The 26,552-nt window shown below is 46.9% G+C and overlaps 1 protein-coding gene across 4 annotated transcripts in view; it reads left to right on the plus strand.

The window, feature by feature from the left end:
- Positions 1-26,552, plus strand: part of PXN (paxillin) — a 46,922-nt gene that overhangs the window by 14,590 nt on the left and 5,780 nt on the right. For 3 of the 4 annotated variants that reach the window (XM_019285230.3, XM_039560984.1, XM_010398059.4), the window contains exons 2-9: positions 11,076-11,302; positions 11,796-11,911; positions 13,780-13,919; positions 14,296-14,497; positions 14,982-15,117; positions 25,104-25,274; positions 25,619-25,792; positions 26,355-26,436. In XM_019285230.3, coding sequence (XP_019140775.1) covers positions 11,076-11,302; positions 11,796-11,911; positions 13,780-13,919; positions 14,296-14,497; positions 14,982-15,117; positions 25,104-25,274; positions 25,619-25,792; positions 26,355-26,436 — 1,248 coding nt within the window. Of the gene's footprint in view, positions 1-3,267; positions 9,148-11,075; positions 11,303-11,795; positions 11,912-13,779; positions 13,920-14,295; positions 14,498-14,981; positions 15,118-25,103; positions 25,275-25,618; positions 25,793-26,354; positions 26,437-26,552 lie in introns of those variants that run through there. The other variant, XM_010398058.4, reaches the window with a different exon arrangement.

Consider the following 26,552-nt stretch of genomic DNA (forward strand, 5'->3'; position numbering starts at 1 on the left):
ATAAGATGTCTCTTTTCACTTCAAGTGTGGAGAAAGCCATGCTATAAAAAAGATGATGCTGTATGTGGCAGGAAATAATCCTTCCCTCCCCCTGATCCAGCATTTCTGGAAATGAGAAATAAACGGGAGGACACACCTTTGAGAGGGAACAGCCTCTTAAAGTAGCTGTCACAGTGCTGCTGCTTAGTTCGAGTGCTCCTCTTGGAGGCAATAGGTGAAGAGTACAACAGCCAACCTTGCTGGCTTTGTATGGCCTTGCTTTCCTCTGTGCTGTCCTTAGATCTTCAGTGCCAGTAAGAGTTTGTTCTTCTTGGTATTTCTGTTGCCAGCTTTTGAATATGATAACCAAGGCAGTGGAGTGGACAGCTGAGGTTAATTTGAAGAACTTCAAAAGGCTACATTTGGTTTTAGCAGCTTTTTGTCTGAAAACCGAAAAAACTTACTCAAACCATATTTTTTGTTTCTCTGGAACATCAGGTACATCCCTTCTGACAGGAGAAGGGACTTAAAGTGCAAATCGTTTTCAGTGTAAGGATGCTCAGCACACTTGCAACATATTGAGGAATATTTATCTCTGTGAAAGCAGTTACGTACCTTGTGAGGCTGCCTTTATCTCAGCCATCTAATGAACTGTTCTGAGACAGTGGAAAGGGGATGGAAGCTTTGATAAGGAAATTGGAGAAAGCCAGAATAACTACATGTTTCTCTTTTGTAGGTGGTGGTTCGTTTCTCTCACCCATTTTGAGCTGGAGTCTAGTTTAGTGTTCAGAGAGCTAAGTGGAAAAATTCTAGTCCTACAGGAAAATCATTTGTGGTTTCTTCACACAACTTGGACTGTAGGGCAGGGAGTGCTGTGGATTTGTATTGTTTCATCCAGGAAACTGTGATGACTCAATCTTTAAAGCACTTGCAGTGTCTTTCAGCCAGCACGCTGAGTTGGTGATGCCATGCCCTGTGGATCTAGTTAAGATTAGTTTACCTGCCAGCTCAGTGATGTGAACGGAGCCAGCCGAAGGATTTCCCAGCCTGTTGCATCCAAGATGACAAGAGGAGGCTCTGAGGTGCTCTCTCAAGGAGTGGGGCTGTGATTCCCAGGGACTGCTGGTGTAAAGCTGCAAACTGGTCAGCTGGTTTTCCTACAGTGTCGTCGTGCCCTTGAGAGCCGTGCAGCTGCTGGGCTGCACAGGAACCTGCTGACTCCACGTGATGCTGCCCGGCACTCCAGCACCCTGACCATGCAGACAAATGCACCACTGCTGAGCGTGCAGGTCTGGGCGTCACAGAAATGTATTCATTTGCAAGGAAGTGGTGTGGGCACTTCCAGGAAGGATCTAGCGGTGATGTTAATGGTTTTTCAGCACACACACATGCACGCACAAATAGCCCTCCTGCCCATCAGAGGGATCAGGTGGAAGGTCTGAGTTCACATGATGGCTTCTGTTGGGTTTTTGTAGCATACAGAGTTGGCTTATCTTCAGGTGTATGGTCAGTAGTCTCTGTCAAAAGCTTACTCTTAAGCTCAGCAGCACAAATGAGAGCACCAGTGGATACATAGCGTGTGCAGCCCTAGGGACTGAGCTGTCACACAGTTCTGGGGGTGGAAAGCCAAATAAAGTGTCAGCGTAGGCTCAGGTGGAAGCGGCAGGTAATGGTGAGGGATGTCTCCAGAATTAAGAGCACTTCAGTTTGAGCTGTCTGCTGATTGCATCTTTTCAGGCTGCCTTTTTTTCTGGTGTGCATCTGAGCTGCAGATGAATTATGGGAATCTGACAGGAGGGTAGGTGATTTCTTTCAACTAATGGCAAGATGGGCTGGATTTACAATTTGTGTTCTGGCCTGAGTTTTGAAGGTGGAAGTAGAGCATTTCCCATTTAAAGCAGAAGTTTTATTCGCTTTATTCACTTGAACAAGGGCTCAATTCTGGCATTGGTCTTTTTAATACATATTCTAAAGAGCTGCTTAAGTCAGAGTGGTTGGAGTTGTGCTTCCAAGAAACCGAATGAGTTCATCTGCAAAAACCAAACCAACACTTCAACAAACTTCTGTTGAATTAGTAAATTGAATTAGTTTAGAATGTGTCTGGTGATCAGCAGGGCAAGTTCCAGGAACAGCATGGGTTTGCATGCTGGGGAAGGGGCCCTGGGCCCTTCCCTTACACTGGCACTGCATGATGCTGTCAGCTCTGCTGGAACTACAGCCAGAGCACTCCAGGGGTTTGCAGTTCATCCCCAAATGTGCAGGGAGTAGTTACTGATAAACAGTTCCTGAAAGTGCTTTACACAGGCTGTATTTGCACACTCTTCTACAATTTCAGGCTTGGGGTGGTAGTAGTGCATGTTAGTTGTGACCAGTGAGTTGGCCACAAGCTCTGGAATAAGCTCTCCAGCTTGGGTCTCAATGGTTGGGAAAGGAAGTCACAGTCATTGCTGCAGCTGCTCATGTGAGACCACATCTCACATTGCAGTGTCTTGTCTTTGTTTAGACATTTGCTGATAGTGGTCAGAGCTGGGTGCATGGGCTGCTGTACTGGGCAAGGCTCACTGGTTTGGCTGTCAGTACTCCGGTTATGGCACAGAAAGGATTCATGGTGGCTGCCACCACCTGATTCTGACAGCAGTTCTGTCTGTCACAGGATGAATACCTGCTCAGTTTGTCTCTGCAGCCTGGGGTAGTGTAGGTTACTAACGGGTTCGGTCGGGACGGTCGGTGACGGAGACGAGAGATCTCTATAGTCTGATCTTGGGACACAGGCAGTTTATTGCAAAGGGCGTGGGTACAGGGGCACTGCTCAGAGCTGCCAGACTCAGCTCGGAGCAGGCCCAAGAGAGCAAGAGAGTAAGCGGGTAAGAGAGAGAGAGAGTGTAAGAGCAAAGAGAGTGAAGAAGAAGGAGTAAGAGCAAGAGTGTCTGAAGTCCTGGTTACAATACAATAAATCATCTTCTGTACTGAATATTCTAATTGTCACTAACCAATCTAATACAAGATACAAATCCTATAGCATTTACATACAGCCTATAAGAGTTCTTATATTACCATAGAGTGTTACATCTTAACTTCTAAAAACTACTCTTTGGACCCCTTCTGCTGAGCTAGTAGGGTCTACTCTGACCCTTGGACCTGCCTGCAAGCAGAGGGTATTGTTCCATCAAGAGGGGATTACCTTCAGTCGGCCATACCATTGTTTTCCAGTTGTTCAGTAACTAAGATTTGGTATTTCAAAAGTGGCTTTCATTTCGATGTCGCCTGTAGTTTTCATATTCCCAAAATCTTTTGTCAGGCAATCATATTTATAAGGCTTTCCCGTTTCATCTTCCCCAACAGGTAGCCAGGCATAACTGCTGCTGGGTGGCTGCCTTTGCTGTTGAGCTTTTCAGGAGGACCCACATGAATTTGTAAATCGGTGCCACAAATGCAAAGTTTTGCTAATTTTAAGGGGCAGTTTTGGTCTGAAGGTACAGAGAAGCTTTAAAATTTTAATGGATATTGTCTTTACTGTAATTTACCATACGACATACTGATATTAGTTTGGACATTTTTTTGTTAAGCAGTGACACAAGGCATGACTTGATAATGAGAAAGCACAAGGCTTTAAACATCAGTACATCAAAGAAAGAGCTGAGTGATTTTACTGACCATGCAATCTGAACTTCCTTTAGGCAGATCTGGGCAACATGAAGTAAAAATCCCAGTGGCTGCTCTGTACTGATACTCCAGCAGTTGTTAGGTCTGGAAAATGACCTACCTTTTGTGCCTTGATTTTTTGTGTATCTTAAATAACAATCTGCCCCTGCTTCACAAGAAAGCTGAGAACTTTTATGTGTCCTGTGTTCTAACCACCTTCTTGACATATTGGTTAAATTTTGGAAAACTTTTAAATGTCATCTCCTCAAAATGTTTTACACAGTAAGCCAAACTATTTTACGTGCTTTCTGTATATGTGAACTGGAGAACTTAAGGATTTTAAGAGCTTCTAATTGCACTTCGAGTTTTTAAGGTCTCATTTTGCATGTAGCCTTTGTATTTTATTGCTTTTGTAGTCTCTGATCTTTTTGCATTTAAAAGCATTGATTAGAATATAATGCCTTAAGAACCTGTTAATAAATGTCTTTTACCTGGAAGTCAGTGCCTGCCTTTACCTGTTCATGATTTTCCTATTTCTGATAAGGCTCTTCCATTTTGCTGAGAAAAATCAAAATGGGAATTCCTGCCATCAGTGTTTGGGGCTCCCCACACATTCTGCTGTCAAACTCCAGGGCAATGAGAAGTCCCTACAGCAAGGCTCCAGCAAGTTGTCTTGATGCAGGTCTTGTAGAGCACTGCAAATATTTCTTTTGAAAGGCTATTTAATAGGATAAATATACCCAGGCTTCCCATTCCTCTGCAGTTACTCACAATGTAAAACTGTCGTGCCAGGGATTGGGTTTCTGCCTTGAGCTGTCTCCCTATATGTGAGCTGGAGCTGCATTTACTCCTGGAGGTGGGGGGAAGAAGACTTATTTGAACCTAATGAGATTTAAAAAGTTTTCATTCAGGGATTTTGCAAAGAGGTGGCTCAGATGAGGCTGCAAGCTCGAACTTTGGTTCTGGAGATGCAATTCACTTCCCCTCATTCTCTTAGGGGACAGCAAAAATCAAGGATTTGAGTTCAGCATCTTGCAGGTATTAAGAAAAAAGGGCTGGAGAATGGTGTGTGATTCTACAAATGAGAGGTCTGCAATTCATCTTACGCAGAGTGAGATAGGATTAGCATGTAAAGTCCATGTCCTCATTTAGGGCTGCCCTTACGGGTATCTTGATTTTTATTTCTATTTGCCAGTCCTCTAGGAATCTTCTGCTGCCTAAACTAGGAAAACTTGTAGCAGTTCTATTTATTTCGGTAAGTAGAGGCAGGGGGGAAAATAGGGTGCAGATAGGTGAAGATGCCTGTTCTGTGCAGCTGCAGTAGAGGAAGTACTGTAGCTTGTGCTCAGACACCTCATCCTCATTCCTCAGTGTTCTGTGTCTAGGCTGTCAGGGATGTGTGGCACCAGAGATGCTGGGGGAGATGGGACTCTGTGGCTGAATGCATTTGCTCTGTGTGGTGGCTGGATGAGAAATCCTGTCTCCAGTGCTACTCTATTTCCAGATGTCCCATGCAAGAAGCCAAGCTACAGGCAACGTGTGGTTTGATACATGTGCAGATGTGGCTTTTAGCTGTTGAAAATGAAAGGCGGATATATGAGGCATTTGAAGTATCTTGCTTCAGTTATGCATCCATTTCCTCCCCAGCAGTAGATGAGATGTGGAAGAAAATTGACCACCATCCTTTTGATCTACTCACTATATTGATAATGCTGTGATTTGCTGTGTCAGCACAGCTTAATAATCCTCAGTTGTTGAGAGAGATGAACTGCATATGGAAATCTTTTCTCCAGGGGAAAGCAAATTTAGATTTCTCTAAATTGCCTCACTTTAAAAAAAGGAAGAAAAAGATAAATTCTAAACTGCTTATGAATAGTGGGAAATTATTTACTGCTTGAGGAAAAATTAGCATTGAAAAGCTGCTTGATGTAAGTTGGCAAATGTGAATTTGTCGATGTCTTGTCATGACAGTTTTTCCAGAACTAGTCCATGATGTGTTCTGCTTCACTGTGTCACCTTAATCCAAGAGCATTTTTGAGATACACAGGAAAGGGGAAGTGAACAAACTTTGATGCTTTGATATCCATGGGAAGATACCTCTAAATATATATTTATATATACTTTTCTTTTTAGTAAATTCACTCTACCTATTTAAGGGGGCTGAGTACAGCTCAGATTGCTAGAAAGGGGTGTTGATGTATGCATTAGTACGAAGGGGCCCCGGTGTTACCCATTGCTGTTCCAGACCAGAGCAGTGCTGTAATCCCTAGGCTGGTGTTAACTGCTCTTTGTCAGACAGACCTGGCCTCTTGGGAAGCTGAAGAATGTGCCCCTGGCTGCACAGACACTGTTCCTGCTGCAGGATGCTGCATCTGCAGGCCAGCGAGTGCTGACACGAAGCAATGGTGAAGGAGCCTGCCTTGAACCCCTTGGAATGTGTGAGCTGTTCCTCGGCCCACAGAGGTGTGGGCTGGGGAGATAGCACAGGAATGTGCAGTATAGAACTTGCTCTTTTCAATGCAGCTTGAACTGGTAAATGAGGCTTAGCCTAAAGATTTGCCGCGCTCTTCCATCTTGCTACTTTGGTGGTAGAAGGGATACTTTCTGAGTGGTTCAATTCGTTGGATGTCAGCCTGAGAGTTCTTGACCTGAGCTGTTGAAATGACCAGCAGAGCTTTGGCTTTTGCTGGGAATTACCTTGAAGCAATGCAGTTGGTATTAAAGGGCTCCTTATACATATCTAACATATGTGCAGAGTGGTGTGGGGGATTTGTAGACCAGAATCCCAAGGACCTCATAGTCAATAATGATTTTTGGCAAAAGTGAGGAAAGGGACAGAGGAGCAGACTAATGTCCCTGGACCTCCAGGTGTCTCGGAGCGCTTGATAATGGTAAAGGTGTCAAATGTGGTATCATTCTTTAACTGCCCCTCCTCCACAGGAAAACCTGTGTAGAAAACCCACCTGAATGCAAACACCAATGTCCTCCCATACTGGGGAGGATGTGGTTTGAGTAGCCCTCAGGCCTGAATATGATTTCAATATGAGTAGCCCTCAGGCCTGAATATGATTTCAATAGAATATGTAATTTTTGGGCTGCCCAGTGGAGGGGAGGAAGACTCTGTCCTTCTGTTTCATGTTTTTACACAGCTTTACCAGGTGGGTGGGCCAGGCCAGGTTACCTGAGCCTGTGGGGGACCAGCCATGTACATGCTGAGGTGCTCTGTGCTGCAGTGGACAGCGAGGTTAGGGTTTTGTTGGCTGTGTGATCGCTCCAGAGTAGCCATGATAAGCAGGAGTGTCCACGTTGGTGTTTTAGCAGGTATCCCTTTTGCACCCTCCTGAGCAGCACCCTGCTAATGGAGTGGAAAATACAGATTTCTCTATGCACAGCCCATGCATAGCTGAGCCCTACCGAATCTTTGGAAACTGGAGTGATTCTGCTCCATGCACATGTCTGTGAGTTGACATTTTGTCTGTGGGTTGTGTTAGTGGCTTTTTGTAGTGGTGAAAAGTGGAGAGAGGGGTGATTCTGCAGAGGAGCAATTGGTTGAAGGTCCATTATAACTGTGGTTTACTTTACTGCTACAAAATGGTTAAATCTATTCTCTAGAGATAACTAAATTTGTGGTCTTTATCCTTGGGAGGTTCTGCGTCCTAGAGCTGTGTCTGTAGTGTTCCAGAGGGTATTTGGGGCAGCGGTAAGGCTGTGGTGAGGTCAGTGTGTGTGGTTGTTTCCGGAGTACTGGGCGGTAGCTGCTGTGAAGATGCGCGTCTCGGTGGGGAGGTGTAGCACACGTGGCACCGCCGAGTTTGTGTGCCTAAAACAGGGGCAGGTTCCCGGCTCTTGCGGGGCTGAACAGGTGAGGTGAAGGCACTGCCAAGCTGGGCACTGCCGTGGGTTTCGTCGCTCTATCCCTGTGAGGGTGTTGGTGGTGCCCTCTGATGGATGGTGCCCGTGGGCACTGGCCCGAGTTCACTGCCTTGAGGTGACCCAGTCAGCTGCTTCCTACGGGTTGTGGGGACTAACTGGCTGATTCACACCTCCTGCAGCACTGTCCCTCAGGGGTCACCTTGGGCAGGAACACTTCATTACCCAGTAAATCGATCGAGACTTTAATATTTCTATTTAAGCATTTAATAGTCCATTTAAGGAGCGGCCACTGTAGTGAACTCAGAGCTGTGATGAGAAGTGCAGCACTGCACAAGGGACAGCATCCCTGTCACAGTTCATCAGGTTACAGATGCTGGGCCCTTTTGTAAAAGAGAGAGCAATGCATCTTTTTCGATTAATAAATCTCCCTTCTTCCCCCTCATCTCTTATCTTACATTGTCTTCTGGTAGTTGCACAAATCCTAAATGAATGCACCGTGTTTTGGGACCTCTTGGGATGAAGTGCTTCATGCAAAACAAAATGTTAATCCCTTTGGTTAATTTTTTGGTTGGGTTTTGAATAATTGCCTCAAGTCACACTCTGGACTGCAGAACTCCTTGGGGTGACCTCCAAGGGAGTGACCTGCAGCCCGTGCCTGTGGATTGGCGAGTCGCTTCTCTCTGGCAGGGTGATGTCCGTGAGGTGGGACAGTGCCACTGCCACTCTCACCCTGCCTTCGCCGGGGACGTTCTGCTGCTGGTGTTGGACCCTTTAAACAGGCGCAATATCCCATTTCATCAGTTTCAGGGAAGTGTGGTTGCTGATGGGATTGGATCCGGGAACAGCAACGGGGAGGGACGTGAATGGGGAAGCCCTGTCTGTTGTGGCTGTGAGCTTGGAGCGGCTGGGGCGCAGGGAGGGGAGGACACGGATTTGTAGGACTTGGGGGCGAGCAGGCACAAGGAGAGGTCCTTTGGCATCGGGAAACCGGTGTGTGAGCGCCTTTCCTGTCCCGCCGGGTTGGGGTGGTGCCTTCGTGCAGCTGCTTCGGTATCAGTTGTAAAGTTGGAGTTTAGTTTGAGTAACCGACTGATTCCTCTCCAGCCTTTTTCTCCTCCCTCCGCTTCTCGTTCCTCGGCTCTGCCTGTTTGCTCAAGTCAGGAAGGGGGAGGATATGGGGGAAGTTAATCATTAATCTTAACTCCTTCACAGCCACGGGGCTCAGTGCTCCTGGTATTTCCAGACCTCCCTTCTTCCGCAGACTTGTAGAAGTAAACCAGTGCGTGTAGCCGAGCTCGCTCTGTGTCATTAGCAAAAGGCAGCGGGTGTCCGTCCCATGGATCATCAGCACAGAGAGGAGCCGAGCAGGGGAATTTATGTGGCGAGATGGTTACAGCTGCCGGTCCTGCACTGAGGGCTGGAGGTGGAGGGTGGAAAAATGGTTTGGGTCCCGTCTGCAGGGCCGGAGGAGCCCAACATCCTCACGGGATTTTCACTTCCTGGTGGAGTTTGATTTGCCTTTGTCATTGGAGAGGAGAAGCAAAAACCACTCCTTCTCGGCAAGCACTGCTCTGGGAGGTTGTGTGCCTGAAATCTGCAGTCGTAGGACCTGCCTGACTGTAGGAATTGCAGCTCATCGGCAGTTTCCTGGAGGTATGTGCCTTTCACTCTGGAATCTAACCTTTTTTTTTTTTTTTTTTTTGTTTTTTTTTGTTTTTTTTTTTTTTTGTTTTTCCTTAGAAAGAAGATTCAGTTCATTTTTCCCCAGCTGCAGAATGCTTGTCTCCCTTCACAGAATCTGTTTCTGGGATATTTTGGTCCCTTTAGGAAGATAGATCCTGTGACTTTAATGGTTTGGAGCATCTTTTTAACTAAATGAAAGGTGTATAGAAATAATTTAACACAGTATTTAATTTGCTAATGGCTGTATTCTGCTCTCTGAGTTCAGGACCACTTATTTTTTCTTTTGTGATGCTTTGGTTTTTTGAAAAGAGTCAATATAAAAGTGGCACCTTCCTCATCTTGTAATGCAATAGTACTGTCCTCTTCTAATACATTTTCTTGAAGGTTTGCTTAGTGCATTGGCTGCTGTGGAGTGCTGTGCTCAGGAAGTGGCTCGGGGCTGGCAGGTGCTGCCTGGGGAGCTGTGGGTGGGCAGCCATTAGTGCGAGCAGTTGCTCAGTTGCTATTCTGGTACCACCAGACAGCTCCAGCTCCTTGTGACCCGGGGGACACTGCAGGATGGTCATGCTCAGGCTGAGCCCTTGTGCCCCAAATCTGAGTGTCAAGTACCTGCTGTGTGCAGGCAAAGGGACCTGCTGAGACTCTCTGAGGACAGCTGAGTCTGCTTAGGGGGAAGGGAGATCCAGGGGGGTTCACAGAGTGTCCCCTCCTAATTCTGCTGAAGGTGCATTACTGTTTTCTGGTGGCATTCCACATCTCCAAAGGGACCTGCAAGGTATGTCCTGATGCTGTTCCACGGAGAGCACAGATGTCCCCAGTGAGCTGACTTCTCTCTCTGCCTTCCAGAGGTGTGCACTGATGCTGCTGCCCCGGTGGAAAGCTGGGCACGTGGCCAGGGAGGCTTTCTTTGGAAAGTGAGCGCAGCACAGACCTGCAGGCGCTCACTGGAGTTTCCCCCATAGGGACTGCAATGGGCTCTGCAGGGTGGGCTCATGGAGTGGAAGGTCCAACAGGTCAGGATTTGCCTTTGAGTCACCACAGAGGAGTGCAGGGTTGGGAATGGGCAGAGGATACATTTGCAGGGAGAAATCCAGAAAGCTGGGAATGCCTTTTTATGCCTCACTTCTGAGGGGACTTCAAGATTTTTGAGAAGTGCTAACTGTCTGGCATGAGTGACAGTGCTCTGCCTGGCATGAGTGACAGTGTTTCTAGCTGGTGGAAGTTTTCCTTTTCTTCAGGAATTTGTGAGCGGTCTCCACCCAGCTAGTTAAGAATTGTTTCCAGGAGAAGAAATGGCATTTACCTGGCAGCCTCGGGAAACTTGTTAACTGTTTGTATGCTGTACTGAGAGGGCTTTTTGTTAAGAAAACTGAAACGCATTCTCCTGCTGCACTGATGGACTGATCTGAATGTTTCATGCTTCTTCCACGACCTTGGACTCTGGAGAAAACACCTCCTGAGATCTTGTTTCCTGCAGAAAGCAGTGCCTGCGGCCACAGTAAATGACTCTGTGATGATGTGGGGCCTGTAATTAGTCTGTGTCAATATCCTGTTGGAGTAGATCTCTGGACAGGCTTGCCTAGGTTGCAGTTCTGCAGGGTGCAATGAGACTACGGGTTCCTGTTGTTGGGTGGTTTTCCAGTTAAGGCAAAAATCTGAGACTGACACAGCTTTTCTGGCTGCTTTGTTACATCCTGGTGTTTTCTTTGTAGTAGAAGTTTGATTAACTCGTTCATTCCTGGACAGCAGCAGTGTTTTTCAGGGCATTTGGTAGATTACCCTAGATGAAAAGTCTTCCCAAAAAGCTTCTGATACAGATACCTTGAATGAGAAGAAAGAGACAAAGCTGTAGTCCAGGCTTTTACCATTTTGTTGGGGTTTTTTTGGCTTTCCTGCAGACGCCTTACTGGCAGACCTGGAATCCACCACCTCACATATCTCCAAACGACCAGTGTTTCTCACGGAGGAAACTCCTTACTCCTACCCAACTGGAAACCACACGTACCAGGAGATTGCTGTGCCACCCCCGGTGCCCCCACCGCCTTCCAACGAGGCCCTGAATGGCACCGTGATCGACCCCTTAGACCAGTGGCAACCCAACACACCCAGATACGGCCACCAGCAGGTAAGTGGGTGCGTGCGGGTGGGAGGGTGCTTGTTTTGTGGGTGCAGGATCTCTCCGGAAAGTAAGGAGGAGGGAATAGAAAGAAGCAAAGATGGATTTGGCTATGAACAGAGTGGGGAAATGGGGGGAGGTAGGAGCTTTTATTAGAACTAACTGGTTGCAACAAATGGCAGAAAAGAATTTGAAGCCATTGTCATTGTGCTGACAAAATGGTAGTGTGATGAGATTAGTGTTAGTCATCTGTCTTGAGCCTGTGGAAAGCAGACTGGGGGTTTCCAGCACAGAGCTGCGACTCACAGGCAGGTCTGAAGTAAGGGGAGAAAAGTTGTTGCTCGTGTAGCTCATCTGATAGAGACCGGCTTGACTAAAGAGCAGGTCTTTTTTTTATTTCCGCTGGGCTTTGTTCTGCCCTGTTGATGTGTCAGTTTGCAGTGCAGTAGTGTACGTATTTGTTTTGTATTTTCTGTTTCCAACACAAGTCTCATTTCCACAGCCTCAGTCCCAGTCTCCCATATACAGCTCTAGTGCCAAAAGCTCCAGTGCCTCAGTTCCTAGAGACGGGCTCAGCTCTCCTTCTCCCCGTGCCAGTGAGGAGGAGCACGTCTACAGGTATCTCGTCCCTTTTAAGAGATAAGCCTGACTCACGACTTGAGCCTGCTGAGGCTCAAGCTGCCTTCTGTGAGTGGAAACGAACAGTGCTTCCCGTGTGTGTTACATTGCTTTGTGTCAGTTTTGATTGCCTCTTTTGTAACATGCCACTGTAACTTTCATACTCACTTCAAAGTTGACCTGGCCCCTTGGCTTGCTCAGCTGCAAGAGGTTAAGGATCCGTCAGACAGAGCAGGATCTGGACAGTCTTGTGAAGGATATGATCCAGACACAGGTGACAAATCCATTCTCCTGTTAAACAGCACAAAAGTTCTTTAGGAGGTGGATGGCCTTTGGGTTATTTTTCTGTGGGAACTCAGTACTTGTGGCCTGGAGGGATGTGCAGAGACTCGAGTTTTCAGGTAAATTCAAACTTCTTAAAACCTCCATCTCAGTAGGTGATTGATAGATAACAAGTTTACACTTGAAAAGGCATCTGTTCTCACTCTGAGAGGTTGGAGGAGACAGACTTTTCTGCTGACATAGGGATGAGTGATGCAGAGGCTGTCAGAAGTTCATCCTGGGCACCTTTTTACACTTTGGAGACTGGTGTTTCTTTGGAGTCATAATCTAACTATGCCAGCTCCTTCTGCTGAGCAGGAAGTTGCTTCTAAGCAGAACTAATTCTGGGTAGAGCTCAGCTCCTCTCTGGGCAGCCTAGCCAGAGATGGTCCAATGGAGACAGTAATTGCAATTTTTTCAGATGACTGCATGCAATTAGTATGAAATGAAGGTAATTACAGCCATAAGTCCTCTTGAACAAGGGTCTGGCATGGCTCAGTTCTGGTGTGAATTGCAGCTGGTGTGTTGGTTTGGTGTGAAGTATGTTCTCCTCAGGTTGCAGTTGTGGATTTTGTTTTTCAGTCTGGAGAGAAGGATAACTTCCCTTATGGAATTCATAATTGTCACTGGTGTTGCTGGTGTCAGAGACCTTAAGCCTGCTAGATACTAACTTTTTGAGCATAATGTGGTCCTGTGCACAAGGCAGAAGTTCCCATTTTGGATTTGGAAAGTGTCTTTTTGATAAAATAAGAACTTCTACAGCATTAGAAGTTTTTTCTTCACTTGTAAAACCAGGAGGAAAAAAGTGTTCCTGCCACTGACAATGGAAAGACTGTTACTACAGTGCAACTGCTATAAAAATCACTGCATTGATGTGAAGTTCTGCTTTGAAACAGTTGTCAATTCTGTGTGGTAAATGGTATCACCCATATAAGACTAGCAGTAATTACAGCCAGTGCTTTATACATGCATGTGTATTTAACACAATAGAAAATAATATCAAGTTACCTTCTTATAAATTGAATAGAGTTACTCAAATTAAAGGTGTGAGGACTTGGGGAGACCTTGAGTGTTGCAAGAGGCTATCACATAACCTATTGCTTCAGAGTTTCTGCTGATAATCTGAGGTTTGCACTTTGCCTCTCTCTCCAGTCTGTGCTAGCCCTGCATTCCCTCGCTCAGGGAGGGTGAGGTTGCTGTGGTGTCAGCAGAAACAAGTCATTTTCCCATATATGAGCTAATGGTTCTGCTGCTGTTCTGTGCATTTTGGATCTGCAGACAGTTAACTCTTTCCTACAGGGCTGGGCAGCACGTAGTCCTAAAATCAGAGGCCCTGTCCATCAGTGCTATTTTTGTAATTTACAAAAGCAGCAGTGGCTGTGTTTAGTCATGTCACAAAGCAGATGTCTTCTTTCCCCCCAGAGCTAAAAGCATCAGCCTGAAAAGAGCACAGCATATGTGTAAACTTTGGGAACCTAATGTGAGGTTCCCTCCATCCTTCTGCTGTATCTTGATGCAGAAGTTTCACATTTCCCTTTTATCTTCAGTTTCCCAAACAAGCAGAAGTCTGCAGAACCATCTCCCACAATGACCAGCTCCTCTCTGGGCAGCAACCTCTCAGAACTGGACAGACTCCTTCTGGAACTGAATGCTGTTCAACATACTCCTGCCAGTGGCTTCACAGCAGGTAAGGAATAGGAAGACATTTGGTATGAGTGGATAGTTTGATTCTCAATAGTAGCTTGCTTTTTCTTTCCAACATCCTTAGTGAGGAAGACTCCTCCAGCCCTTAATCAAAGATTCATTTAGTATGACTGGGATCACTTGAGGTCTGAGCTGCAAGACCCTGCTCAAAGCAAGGCCAACTTCAAAACTGCCTCTAACTAAAGTTTTGAAGTTAGGATAGGTTGCTCAGGCCCTTGCACTGTTAAGTTTTTAATATCCTCGAAGATGGATGTTCCACAAGATTTCTGGACAATTTTTTGTTCCTGCCTGTGATTAGCATGTGTGTGTGTTTCTGGAATGGGGCTCTGAATGGCTGTTTTCTGCTCCCGTTTCTTCAGATGAGGCTGGCAGAAGCCCATCACTGCCCAGTGTGGCTGGCCCTCACTATGTTGTCCCAGAGAGTAGCAGCTCTGGGGGAGGGAAGGCTGCACCCGCAACAAAAGAAAAGCCAAAGCGAAATGGTGCACGAGGGATTGAAGATGTGCGTCCCAGTGTGGAGAGCCTGCTAGATGAGCTGGAGAGCTCTGTGCCAAGTCCAGTGTGAGTAATGTTTTAGTGGTTGCAGGCTTGGGTGGGGTGGGATGGGATGGGTTCCTGTGGGACTGGTGACTGTAGTGTAGGGGCAGCTACTGCAGGAGAGTGACGGATGGAAGATGGGCTTTGTGTAAAGGGTCAGAAGTCAGGCAGGTGCATGAAGATGCTGGTGCTTTTTAATCTACTTCTGGATGAAAAAATGCCTAAGTCATGCATAAGAGGTGGACTGTTCAAGCTCAGATTTACAGCTGACGACAAACACCCGTCTGACAAAATGAATGTTTGGGCATCATCTGTTTCTTACCAGATGGGATGTGTGTGCGTACTTGAGGCAGAGTCTGCATGTGTTGGGGAAGCTGGGCCAGGTTGGGCTGTGCTGATGAAACTCTTCATGCTCTGCTTACTTGGAACAGTGGGACTTCCAGTCTAGGAGTGCCCTCCCAGGCTTAAACACACTCTTCTAAAAATTTTTATTTTTTTCCCTGGCCAGGCCTGCGATCACTGTGAGCCAGGGCGAGGTAAGCAGCCCCCAGCGCGTCACCGCCAGTCAGCAGCAGACCCGTATTTCTGCTTCTTCAGCTACACGAGAGCTGGATGAGCTGATGGCATCTCTCTCTGACTTTAAGGTACCCTGTCATGACAGCTTAATGCTTCATCTTGTCCCTACCCACCACAGTCTCTCTTGCCTGTTAGCCACATTTGCTGACCTTGGGTGATCTCCAGAATGCCTCCTTTACCTCTCACATTTGCTCTGATAAACTTCTCGTGGTGTATTTGTGCTTTCTGAGTGGTGCTGTAGGTGTCCTTGACTGCTATAAATTCTCATCACTGGCGCAGGGTAAGGCAGTTCTGGGATCTGTTTTTCCTTCAATTCTGCAGTTCGTCTGTTTGCTAAAGATCATGAGCTTTGTTACTGCTCAGTACAGAGTGAATTATTTTGCTATGCTACAACTTAATGAGAAGGAGAGGGGCATGGGGCACCACTCTGCTTACTGACAGAGACCAGGCCCTTCTGCTCTGTAGGATGACTCTCCTCTCTGGAGTGTGTTTCTACCCTGATATGCTTTCCCTGAGGAGGATGGATATTCCAGGCATGTGGTGTGGGCACTGAAGCCTTTGCATCAGACCGAAGGAGATTTCAAAGGTTTTGTCTTAAAACAAAATCTCTTATTCGCCTCAAAATGGGATTAAAGTTTGAGCTTCTTGTGGGGGCAAAGGATAGCAAATACTATTCAGTCTTGTCATACGTACTTGAATAACTTTTTCTTTATTCATGTGGATATGTTACCATTCCTGCGCTAGATGATGAAGTGTGGAAGTTGTTTTCATGAGACTTCATTTACCCATAGTCATAGCAAAATGAAAAATATTTTCTCACTCTACTTTCAGCTGCTTTGCTTATAGTCTTACTGATCTGTTGACTTGGATTTGTTCTGAGAGAGATGGAGAAAGCAAACATACTAGATAATCTTTGTTTGCCTTTCTTGCATACGTATCTACTTTCTAATCTGAAGTCAGTTCCTAGCTCTCTGTTTTATCCTCATATGAAAAATTCTGCTTGATGCTTGAGGTTTCTTGTCTGTGCTGAACTCCACCCCCTCCTAGATGATGTTAGGTGGGGCAGCCAGAGCTGAGCAATGCTTTGTGAGGAGAGGTACAGGACATTCAGTGACAGCTTTGTTGTTTGCTGTTCTTTCTGTGCCTGGTGGGTCCCATGGAGGTCAGTACAATACCCAGAGTTACGACAAGTGTGTAAGCTCAGAACCCAGCACTGAGCACACACATTCTTGAGAAGCTTCACTTGGCTTGTGCTTGCTGGAATGGAATTCAGTCTGCCATTCCTGGCACATGCACCTAATTTGGTGGAATCTGGGAATTACTCAGTGTTTTCCCTAGACTTACTGTAGTGTGTGTTTAATCAATTGCAAATACTGACACCTTAGTGTTGCCTTTTTTCTCCTTCTGAGGTCCTAGGGTGGAGTGCAGGATAGCCACAAGCTTTGTTCAGCCTGGTTGAAACACTGCAGTGTTGTGAAGCTGGAGGGAGTTCCCACTTGTGCTGCTGGCATTCCCTGCCCTGCTCCTTCCATGTGCTGTGGAAGCTGAGTACTGTGGCCTTGTGCCCCTGCTGCTTTTATCAGGAAACAAGCTCAGGGTGTGGCCCAGTCTTTGCTCTTAGGTGTGCTCTTGGCAACTGAGAATGACCTTGCCCAGCACAGGTTTTTCTGGCAAGATCCAAGGAGGAGACATTTTTAAGTGTCGGTGTTCCAGTACTTTGCACTCTTGAGAAAAAGCTTTAGAATCTCCAGTAAAACCTGAGTGACAGAGATGAGCTGCTGTGACTAATACACCACCTGCCGTTCTGGCTTAATTTTCAGTTGACTTCAGAGAACAAATTGAAATCCGGCAAGATTTTAAGATTTGGGATATATTAAGCACAGCATTGGTATTTTTGTGAGGCATTGAGCTCATCTGTGCCCAAACATTCTTCCTGGAGCGCAAGGAACATAGCTTCTGTGATTGTTTTCCTTTTGTTAATGATGTCTTTGAGTGTTTTTAAGTTACTTTCATTTATTCCTGTCCTCCAGGTTGCTTCATTTTCCCTTTAGTCCTTTTTGTTTGGTTATACCTCTTCTGTTTGTGCCAGCTGGTGGTGTTAACTTGTCTGTAAAAATGTATTCTAATCTGTACCAGTGTCAGAATACAAGGGAGAGAAGGGGAGTCCTTGCAAAGGAGGAAGATGAAAGGCTGCTGTTCAGGTACCGGACCTGTGTGTGACTACAGGAAATAGGATAAAAAACCAAAACCAAATACGATGTATAATTAGTTGGAGTTGGTAGAAGTTGCAGTAGATCGCGATGGGAGGAGTGGAGGCACTGGTGCTTTATTTGCCTTATACCCCAGAGTAAAAGGTGCTGATATATTACCCTTTTATCATCTTTTGCTCACTTTAATTTGTTGCCCCTTCTTTTTGCTTACAGAATCCATTTGATTTTGGTTATCTGGCTCATCAGTCAGCGGCCACTGAGATTACTTAATGCACTTGTTTTTTTACCCTCTGCCATTTCTGTGTAATGTGATGCCTGCTTACTGCATAGCTGGATGCTTGTAGTTAGCTGTTCTGTTACGGCTGGGTGCTCGCCCATTGCTCTTATTTTGGAATTAGTATGGTTTCAATATATTGAAAATACTGATGTTTGAGCAAAATGTTACTCTTGCCTTGAAAATGACTGACTTCATTTTAGGAAGTCTGGAAACCAAGTGTGAAGCACAGCATCAAACCAGGTTACTTTCACAGGTGTACCCAGCTTAGGCAAAATACCGGGCGAGGGCACTATTGGGAAATTCCTTCATTTTAATATACTTGCTAGTCATTTTCCTTTCTGCTGTGACTATGGGCCTGGCTGTGCTACTTGAGGGGAAGAGCAATCTAATGAAATTTGGTCTCCTATTGCTCTTTCCTTTCTGAGCACAGTCTTCTTGTAGCACTACTGGTGTGACTTTGCAAATGTGTGCATGTGTGCCAGCTCCTGGCCCCTCAGCATGGCAGGAGCTCAGGTCATCTGAAGGTTATGATTCTTCCATTTACTGACAGGTTTTGTGCATGTTCTGGTTAATTATATCATTTTTTTCATTATAAGTATCTCAGAAAGGTGAGTAGAGACTGAGATAGCATACATGGGACTTAGGAAGTTATGTGCCCCTCCACCTTATAGCGTAAGCATCTGACTTCTTTAGCCTTCTCTGGAAAATATGACTAAGAGTCAGAGCAGGTCTTGATAGCTCTTGGATTTGGAGATCCTTTGTGGATGCATTTTTAAAACTGAGAAGGCCCAGTCTTGGTCTTAGGTTGACCTGCTGTGTGAGCTTGTCCAAGTTGCTGTTATGATTCTTCCTTTTTAAGAAAAACGAGTAGTACCACTTTGTCTCCTAGAGTTTAGTCAGGAACTACTGGAAGTGGGGAAAGAAAGACCCATAAGCTTTTGTTTTCAAAAGATCCTGTAAGTCAAGGAAACCCAAAACCTCTGTATTAGTTGCTCTTTTTAGATTTTTTTTTGGATCAAAATTAATACTGATTCTATTACAGTATCAATGTGGAGTCTTTTGCCTAAGAGGAAGAGGCTAATCTGCCACCTAAGCAATGCTCACAAGGGCATGGAATGACTGGCAGACTTGTATAGATTCAGTATGTGTCACTTCCAAGGTGAGATTAGTGATATGAATAGAACAAAGCCCATGTCATCTGCTCTTGCTATGAATGCCCTGAAGCTTTGTTTTCGCTGCCATGAACTTAGCCAACTGGAGCATTTTATTAGTGTATCAAGAAGAAAATGTCATGCTTTGTTCTATTCCATGATTGAATTTTTTCAGCTTTGGAATATAAAATCTACATGTCTGGCTTGTGAGTAAGTTATTGTGACCTTTATTCACAGTCGAGACATTCCTGGGTTTGGAGCTGGCTTCCCAGCAGTGGCAGTGGCTGTGCCATGCCCCCATCACAGCTGCAAGTGAACACTGAGCTGTCACTGAGGAGAAGGGCACAGGAAAAGGATCCTAGTGGCTGTAGAACTCATGAAGATCGGTACAATGTCATACTGGTTCTGCACTTTGGTGTCCCATTTCTCTTCCTTACGCTTGGAAGTAAGGCTTTGGGTCAACATGGCTTTTTGATTTGGAAGTCATGATTATTGTAATGCTTAATTCTTTGCTTTTTTTTCTTCTCCTTATCTCTGTCTTTATCTTTTCCTCTCCTTATTCCTTCTATCTCTTTTTTTTCAGACTAGTTCCACTATGTCTCTGATTTCTGAATCTTCCCTAGAACCGGTTCCCTGTTCAGCAAATGCAGACTCCAGCAACACTCACCACAGTTTAACAGTGCTGTCCCATTCCAAACACCCTTCTGCAAGTCACAGTGGGAACTCAACAGCGCCAACATCTGTCCCCTCAGCAGACCCCTGCATTGAGGAAGGCAGTGAGACTGCAGTTCTGCCTTCGTCGGGGCATCCTGCTGCCCCTCCACCTGTGCCCGGTTTAGCACAAACTGTCCCTGTGCCCCCACCACGGAGTTCCTCTGGTTATGCTACTCGTGGGGAGCAGGTGACCTCTGCAAGCTTAGTTCACCTGAGCAGAAAGCCTGACTCTTCCAGAAGTACTTCCCAGGCTGTGCCAGCTTCCAGTGTGGAGCTTCTCTGTAGATCTGCTAATGTGGAGGCATGGGGCTTAGGGTATGACTTGGCAGAGACAGAGAAGGAGCAGAGAACTGACCTCAAAATCTCAAGTGTACCCATTTCAAATGCTTTGAAGGGGCAGGTACCCAAAGAGCTGCATCAGCAGGGAGCACTCAGGGACAACTCAGCTCTTTCCTCCCAGGGCAGAAGTGTGAAAACAGCTTTAGATGAGCTGGGGGCCCTTGCACTGCCTACACATGTGCCAGAGGTGCATGCAAAGAATGTCGTTTTGGATTCTGTTAATGAACCTTCTGTTGTTGCCCTGGATTGGTGGGATGTCTTCCCCGACACTAAAAACCAGTTGGGCTTTGTAGTGGAGCAAGGACAGGAGCTAAAAGCTGAAGTGCTACATGAAACCAATCCTGATCTGGGCAAGAAGAGGCAGGGCAGAGACAGAACTCCTAGGAAGGCAGGCATTGATAACATGAACAAGGCCAGAGGAGACCAGGAAAATGAGCAGTTCAGAAGCTCTGCAGTCACTCCGGAATCTCCTGAAAGCTTTGGGAAAGCTGAATGGGATCTGCCATGTGTCTCCAAACCACCCATTGAGAGGATTTCTGCATCAGGCCAGGCAGGCACTGAGTGAATGTAGGAGTAGGGCGAGTCCTAGCCAGGACTGTACTGCCAGTACACTAACTGTGTGTGTGTGCAGTGAGCGTGCCTGGCTCACCTCCACTAACAGCATGAGCTCTGAGTGGTGTCAATGACAGCTGCATGTCACAGGGCTTCAGAACCCCTGGCTTTATCTTGTGGTCTCTCCTGCATGTGGTTCAGCAGCACAGAACATGGCAGTTTGTAGGGTTGTCCTTGTGAAATGGACTTTATTCCCTAACTGGGGTAAGGCTCAGTCCACAGAGACCTCCAGGAAGCTGAAAGGGCTGTTTCATGCCACTGATGGGGATGGCAGCTCCTCTGCTCTACTTACCTTTTTAGGTTTCATTGCTGAAGCTGTTATTGTTCCTTCCCGTGCTGTAAGTACACTTTGTGCACCAGACATCTCTGACCAAGAGCCTTGTGCCTGTCAAGGGCAAACACAGAGAGGCAGCTCTGTGCTCTTGTGATGCTGAGGTTTCTGTAATGGTCAGTGGAGTGCTCATGCTGCACCTCTTATCTTGGCTTCCTGCTGGTTAATCTTTCTCTTCCTTTTCTAGACAGTTATTTTTGGCTGCTGTGATTATCCTTATGGGGCTTTTCCTTGCACTGAGTCACTGTTCTGGGCTGTGCCAAGAGGAAATTTGTCATTGTGGAATAAATGACATCACTTTTCCTGCTCACAATTGTCACTAATGTCTTTGAGTTTGTGCTGTTGTATCTTGGGGCTTGCTATGACATTGCTCTTGTCTGCTGATACTATTGCCTTTGTCATTTAGATTAAATCTTTAATCAAGAGGACAAAAGAGACTTCGAATGTGCATCCAATGTCTCGAGACCTCTCTCCAAGGCGTAAACTAGGTCCTGCCGTATTCCACAAGACTGAGTCCCAAGATGGCTTGATTGAAGAGCTTCAGGACAGACTGGGCATCGATAACCAGGAGCAGGAAGAATGGCAAAGCCAGGATGCTAGGCTGACAGAGGGGGTCATTGTCACTGCCAGGCCCCGGGGGGAAGAGCAGAGTGGTGAACAGCAAGTAGAGAAGGTAGAAAGCAGGGTCACTCGTGCTGGGGAATTCCAGCATGTCCCTCTGTCCAGGCAGCATTGTGTGGAGGTGCAGATTGAGTTTCTGAGCATCCTAAACAACACGGAATGAAGAACTAACTCTTTCTATTCATCCTTGTCTGGCCTGAGAAGGAAAGCAGCACAGGGTCCTAGTTTTGGGTGTTTAAGAATTGGAGTGGGATCTGAGGGAGCTGCTGATGGTGTTTGTTGATGCAGTCTGCTGCTATCACATCTCAGATGTCCATGTGGGGACTATTTTTAAAACCACACTGGGAAGCCTGACATGGAGACGTACTTTGTTTTACCCAGTGCTGTACCTGTGCAGGCTTTCTGGGGATGAGTAAGATGGTGCTCTTCCTTGAGCTACACAGAGCAGCACCTTTTCTAGTTCTCTTTCTTGCTGCTTTTTCCCCTCAGATAACATACTGGTAGCAGCCAGCCTTCCTGTTAAAGGAAGTGCTTGTTGGTTCCTCTCTGGATTTATTCACCTTTCTTCTTCCTCCGTGTCTTTCTAGGTGGTTTTTCCTCCAGAATCCCCACTCCTCCCCAGGAGGACAATCTCTGTTCCAGCCTCTTCCCAGCTCCAGCCTTTCAAAGAAACTGCAAAGATAGTCCCTGCTAACACTGCTCCTTTTCCTGTCTCTGGCCCTGCACCTCTTCTCTCACTCCCACCTCAGCCTTCCCATGTGTCATCTACCCCAGCTCCTAGTCCAGTCTCTTCCTCTTTCTTCAGCTTGGCTCCCCGGCCTCTCTTCCAGTGGGAAGCTTCTGATAATGGTTATCATGTGGTTTCCATTGTGGGCACCCCTCCTAATGAAGATCCCAAACATTCCTGTTCTCCCCAGACCTGGACTCCTAGCAGCAAGACAGTTGTCTCTGTTGGCTGTCAGACTGAAGATGAAGCTTTCTTCCCAGAAGTGCAGGCAGGCTTCTGTGTTTTTAGTAGTATTTTCCAATCCAACTACTGCGTGTAATTTGAGAGCTCAGTAGATACAGTGTTGAGGTAAAGCCTGGTATGAACTGCTGGATGGGAGAGAGGACTCATGGACAATATCTAATCCCAGCTGTACACAGTACATGTCTGTGCAATAACTTGCTGGGATATGTGGGTCCTGTGTGTCCTGACAGTCACTTTGTGCAGCAGGGGCTCTTACTGCCCTCTGAGATTAAGAAGGTAACTCTGAAACACAGCCTGCAGCTTTCCCTGCCATAATCTCTCTGAAGTGAGGGGAGTAAAAGATGGCAGAACATCCATACTGGAAGGAGCAGCTCAGCAGTCCTTCGTGTGTTTGCCCTTTTAGACAGGTGTCCACAGTATGAGTGGATTTGGGGGAGGAAATGGCATGGTCAAGAGCTGAGTTCTGCATCTCCTGCCAGGGAAGGGCTGTAGCTCCAGGGTGCCGGGAAGTCTTAATGTATATGTGCAGTCCAGTGTTAGTGTACAGGCAGCTCTCAAGCAGTGAGCAAGGAAACACCTCTGCATCTTGATCTGTTGTACTTTTCAGGTGGCCTCTGCTCCTCCCCTTGTCCACAGTGCCAGTCTGTTGGCTGCTCCTGCACCCCCGGGCCCCCCAGGCCCTGACAAGGCAGGATCCCCCTTCTGTTTCCTTAGCATGGTGTGTGCTCTTCTGGTTGATGAGTGTGCTGGGATCTGCTCCTGGAGCTCCCAGCACCATTAATGTGGATAATATCCTGTATTGCATGGTTTGCTACTCATAGAGCCCTTCTCTGAACTTGAGTGATGGCAGATCTCATGGGTGAAGGGTGGGAATTTGAAGGGCCTTTGCATGATAAGTTTATGTGGATGCTGTGCTGAGTGTCCCCTGCAAACAGCAGGCATTACCTGCAGGAGGTGGAAACAAACCTCTTTCAGGTAGGGGCTCATTTGTGAGCTCTCAAGAAGGCTGGATGGCCAGGCCAGCTAGAAATTGAGGTGTGCACAGGTATTTGTGCCTGCTCTGGGGTCAGACGTGACTGGCAGGAGTGTGTGGTCCCTACAGGTCACTACAAGGGTGAAGTGCTCTGTTGCTACATACTGAATTCATCCTATCTCCTTTCTCCCTGGATGGTATTTATCACTTGTGTGTGGCATGTGTGCCTGCCCTGCATGGCCATAACCCCTGGCTAGAGCAAGAGAAGCTGTGATTCTTTCCACAGAGTGCAGCCCTTTTCCTCCTGCTGCACCATGCAGGAAGCCTGGGCTTTATCCTGGGGCTCTGGACAGGCTTTGTCTCCAAAAACCTGTTGTCTCCCTCTGTGAGAGTCTCCTTGCAGTTGTGTGTGTGCTTTGGAAACAGTCACTGTAACAGCTTTTGGTAGCAAATGTCTGCTGTGTGGTGAAGGGTTTGTTTTAAGCTGAGGACACTGGGGTGTGATGGGGCTGCTCTGTGCTGCTGGACTAGGAGAGGTTGCAAGTTATGGGAGGAGAGAGGAGGAAAAAAGCTGCGTGTTAGGCTCTGTTGAGAGTCATGCTGCATGTGAGGCAAGACTGGGCAGCGTGTGGATGTGTGTGTAAAAGCAGCTAAATTCATGTATGTCATGAGAATTTTTATACAAACGAGCAGAAACCAGGATTTGTCATTGAGTAAACTGGTTGACTGCAAGGACAAGCAGCTGCAGGACAGGGAGTAGAGCTCCTCCTGTGGCTGGAAGGGCAGGGTCTGCCAAGGCTTGGAGCACTTCAGTGTGTCCCATAGCTCCGTTGGCTATGCTGGCAGCAGGCTGGTGGGTTGTTCACAGGCATAGATTTTGTCTGTTTTAATTTACCCTTTCACCTGCTGCAAACCCTACTTCTTCATGTGTCCCTAAACCTGACAGTAGCTATGGCAGTGCGAAGTCAGCTAAAATAACCTCTTAATTCCTTGCTGGGGTTTGTCTGCAGAGGGGCTGTGATGGCCGAGGAAAACATACACTTTGTTTATAAGTTATGAACCTCAGTAAAGCATTTCTCCGCTCCTCTAGGAAGCCTTTTCACACCATGTGTGCTGTGGTGGTGTGAGTTTCAGAAATGGCCTCTGAGACAAGTATCCAAATCCCCTTCCCCCACTGGTGCATTTCCAGCTCTGACAATACATGTGGCAGCCCTGTCTGCTGGGGATGCACTGTAGGTAAACAGCAGGCAACTGGGAGGGAGTTACTTCCTTCCTGCTTCCAGTTGCTTAGCTCAGGCATGGGATGAGAACCACCTGAGAGTGAGAGAGAGAGAGACTTGGAAAACAGATGTGCAGAAGTTGGTGCAAAGGGAGAAGATTTTCTAGCTGAAAGGGGAGGTGAGGTGAGTGAGAGAAGAGCATCTCTATTAGAGAGGAGAGACAACTGAGAGCAAGAGCATAGGAATGGAGAGAGGTCGAGGAGGAGGGGCCCTCTGGATGGTGTCTGCTTTGTCAGCAGGCCAAGAACTGATGAGGTAAACGGAGATTTTTGCCAGAGGCTTAGAGAGCACTGTACTGAGTGCCTGGGATGTGCTGATGACTTCTGCTGTGTGCGCAGTGAAGGAAAATCAAATCCTCAGTTCGCAGCTCTGCTGTTACATATCCCAGCTTCTCTGCATGTCTCTGCATGGGCAGAATACATGTGTGTACTTGATCCTGGCTCTCACCAGCTTCTTCAGAGAGCATAGCTGACTCCTGTCTGTCTCTGCAGAGGAGCCACTGGCAGCAACAGCAGGAAATTACCTGATAAGCACAGCAGCATTTACCTTACAGTATTTGTTTTCTCTTACCTGCAGTTCATGGCACAGGGAAAAGCCGGGAGCAGCTCTCCTCCATCCACAGCCACCAAGCCTGGCAGTCAGCTGGATACCATGCTGGGAAGTCTTCAGTCTGACCTGAATAAACTGGGTGTAGCTACAGTTGCCAAAGGTGTCTGTGGAGCCTGCAAGAAGCCTATTGCTGGGCAGGTGAGTTGAAGGTGCTGCCTCATTGCTGAACCTTGGACTGCAGCTGGGAGTAATGGGGAGGGCTGTTTCGTGAGGCTGAAGAGACTGGAGATGCTGGAGAAACTGAAGTACTCTATTTATCCACTGGCTAGGTACGCTGTAAGCTCCTCCAGTGACCTCTACCCTGCCCCTGAGCGACTGCCCTTTCCTGAGATGATAGGTAATTCAGTTTTCATGCTACCCCAGTCCAGGGCTCACTTGAGTAGTAGAACTTGTCATTCTTGCTGACCTCCAGCTGGTATCTTGTCATGTGGTCTAGGGGAGGAAGAGATAGAGTTGTTCTCCATAATTTGTCTTCCCAACAGGTAGTTACAGCCATGGGGAAAACCTGGCACCCTGAGCACTTTGTCTGCACCCACTGCCAGGAGGAGATCGGGTCTCGGAACTTCTTTGAGCGGGATGGGCAGCCCTACTGCGAGAAGGACTATCACAACCTCTTCTCTCCACGCTGCTACTACTGCAATGGGCCCATCCTTGATGTGAGTTCCTTGGAGGAATCATGGTGCTGGCAAGTTGCTGCAGGCCTAGGTGTTAAAATTCCACTTCACCCATGTGTCCTGGGTGGAAGATTTTGTTCAGGAATTTCTGTATTTGTTTTGTCTTTGCTTTGAAAGGGAAACAACTTGGCACAGTCAAGTTCTTACACTAGTCAGTGGAGTTAGTCCCTCTTATCTTTGCTGAAGTTCCTTCAGAACTCCACATTGCTCCATCATTCTGGTAATGATTCCTCAGCTTTTGTTGTTGGTAGCCTGTGGTAACAGGCACCAGGGCTGGTCCTGAGGACTGGGTGGGGCCCTGTGTAAGGGAGGAAGCAGTGCCCAAGATCCTTTTAGGGTAAAAAAAAGTGTGCAGTGGGAAAGTCCGAATGAGCCAGACGCAGGGGTGAATTGACTCTGCTCTCTAAAGGACAGTCTATTTTAATGCTTGCTCTTGTCAGCACCAACATTCATGTGTTCTCCCCTCCCTCCAGCCCCCCCTTACTCACCTCCAAGCTGAAGCCATCATTTACATGACCTGCACTTTGTGTTTTCTTCTGAACAGAAAGTGGTGACGGCTTTGGACAGGACATGGCACCCTGAACACTTTTTCTGTGCCCAATGTGGAGCTTTCTTCGGACCTGAAGGTATTGCTGGTTTATGCAGGGGGAAAACAGTCTCCCCCCTGAACTGCAGACAAGGGCGTAAGGCAGAGCTGCTGCTGGAGGGACAGCCTGAGGCATCACAGGGGAACCACTGGAGT

Source organism: Corvus cornix, chromosome 15 (genome assembly GCF_000738735.6).
Source record: "Corvus cornix cornix isolate S_Up_H32 chromosome 15, ASM73873v5, whole genome shotgun sequence".
Taxonomy (NCBI): Eukaryota; Metazoa; Chordata; class Aves; order Passeriformes; family Corvidae; genus Corvus; species Corvus cornix.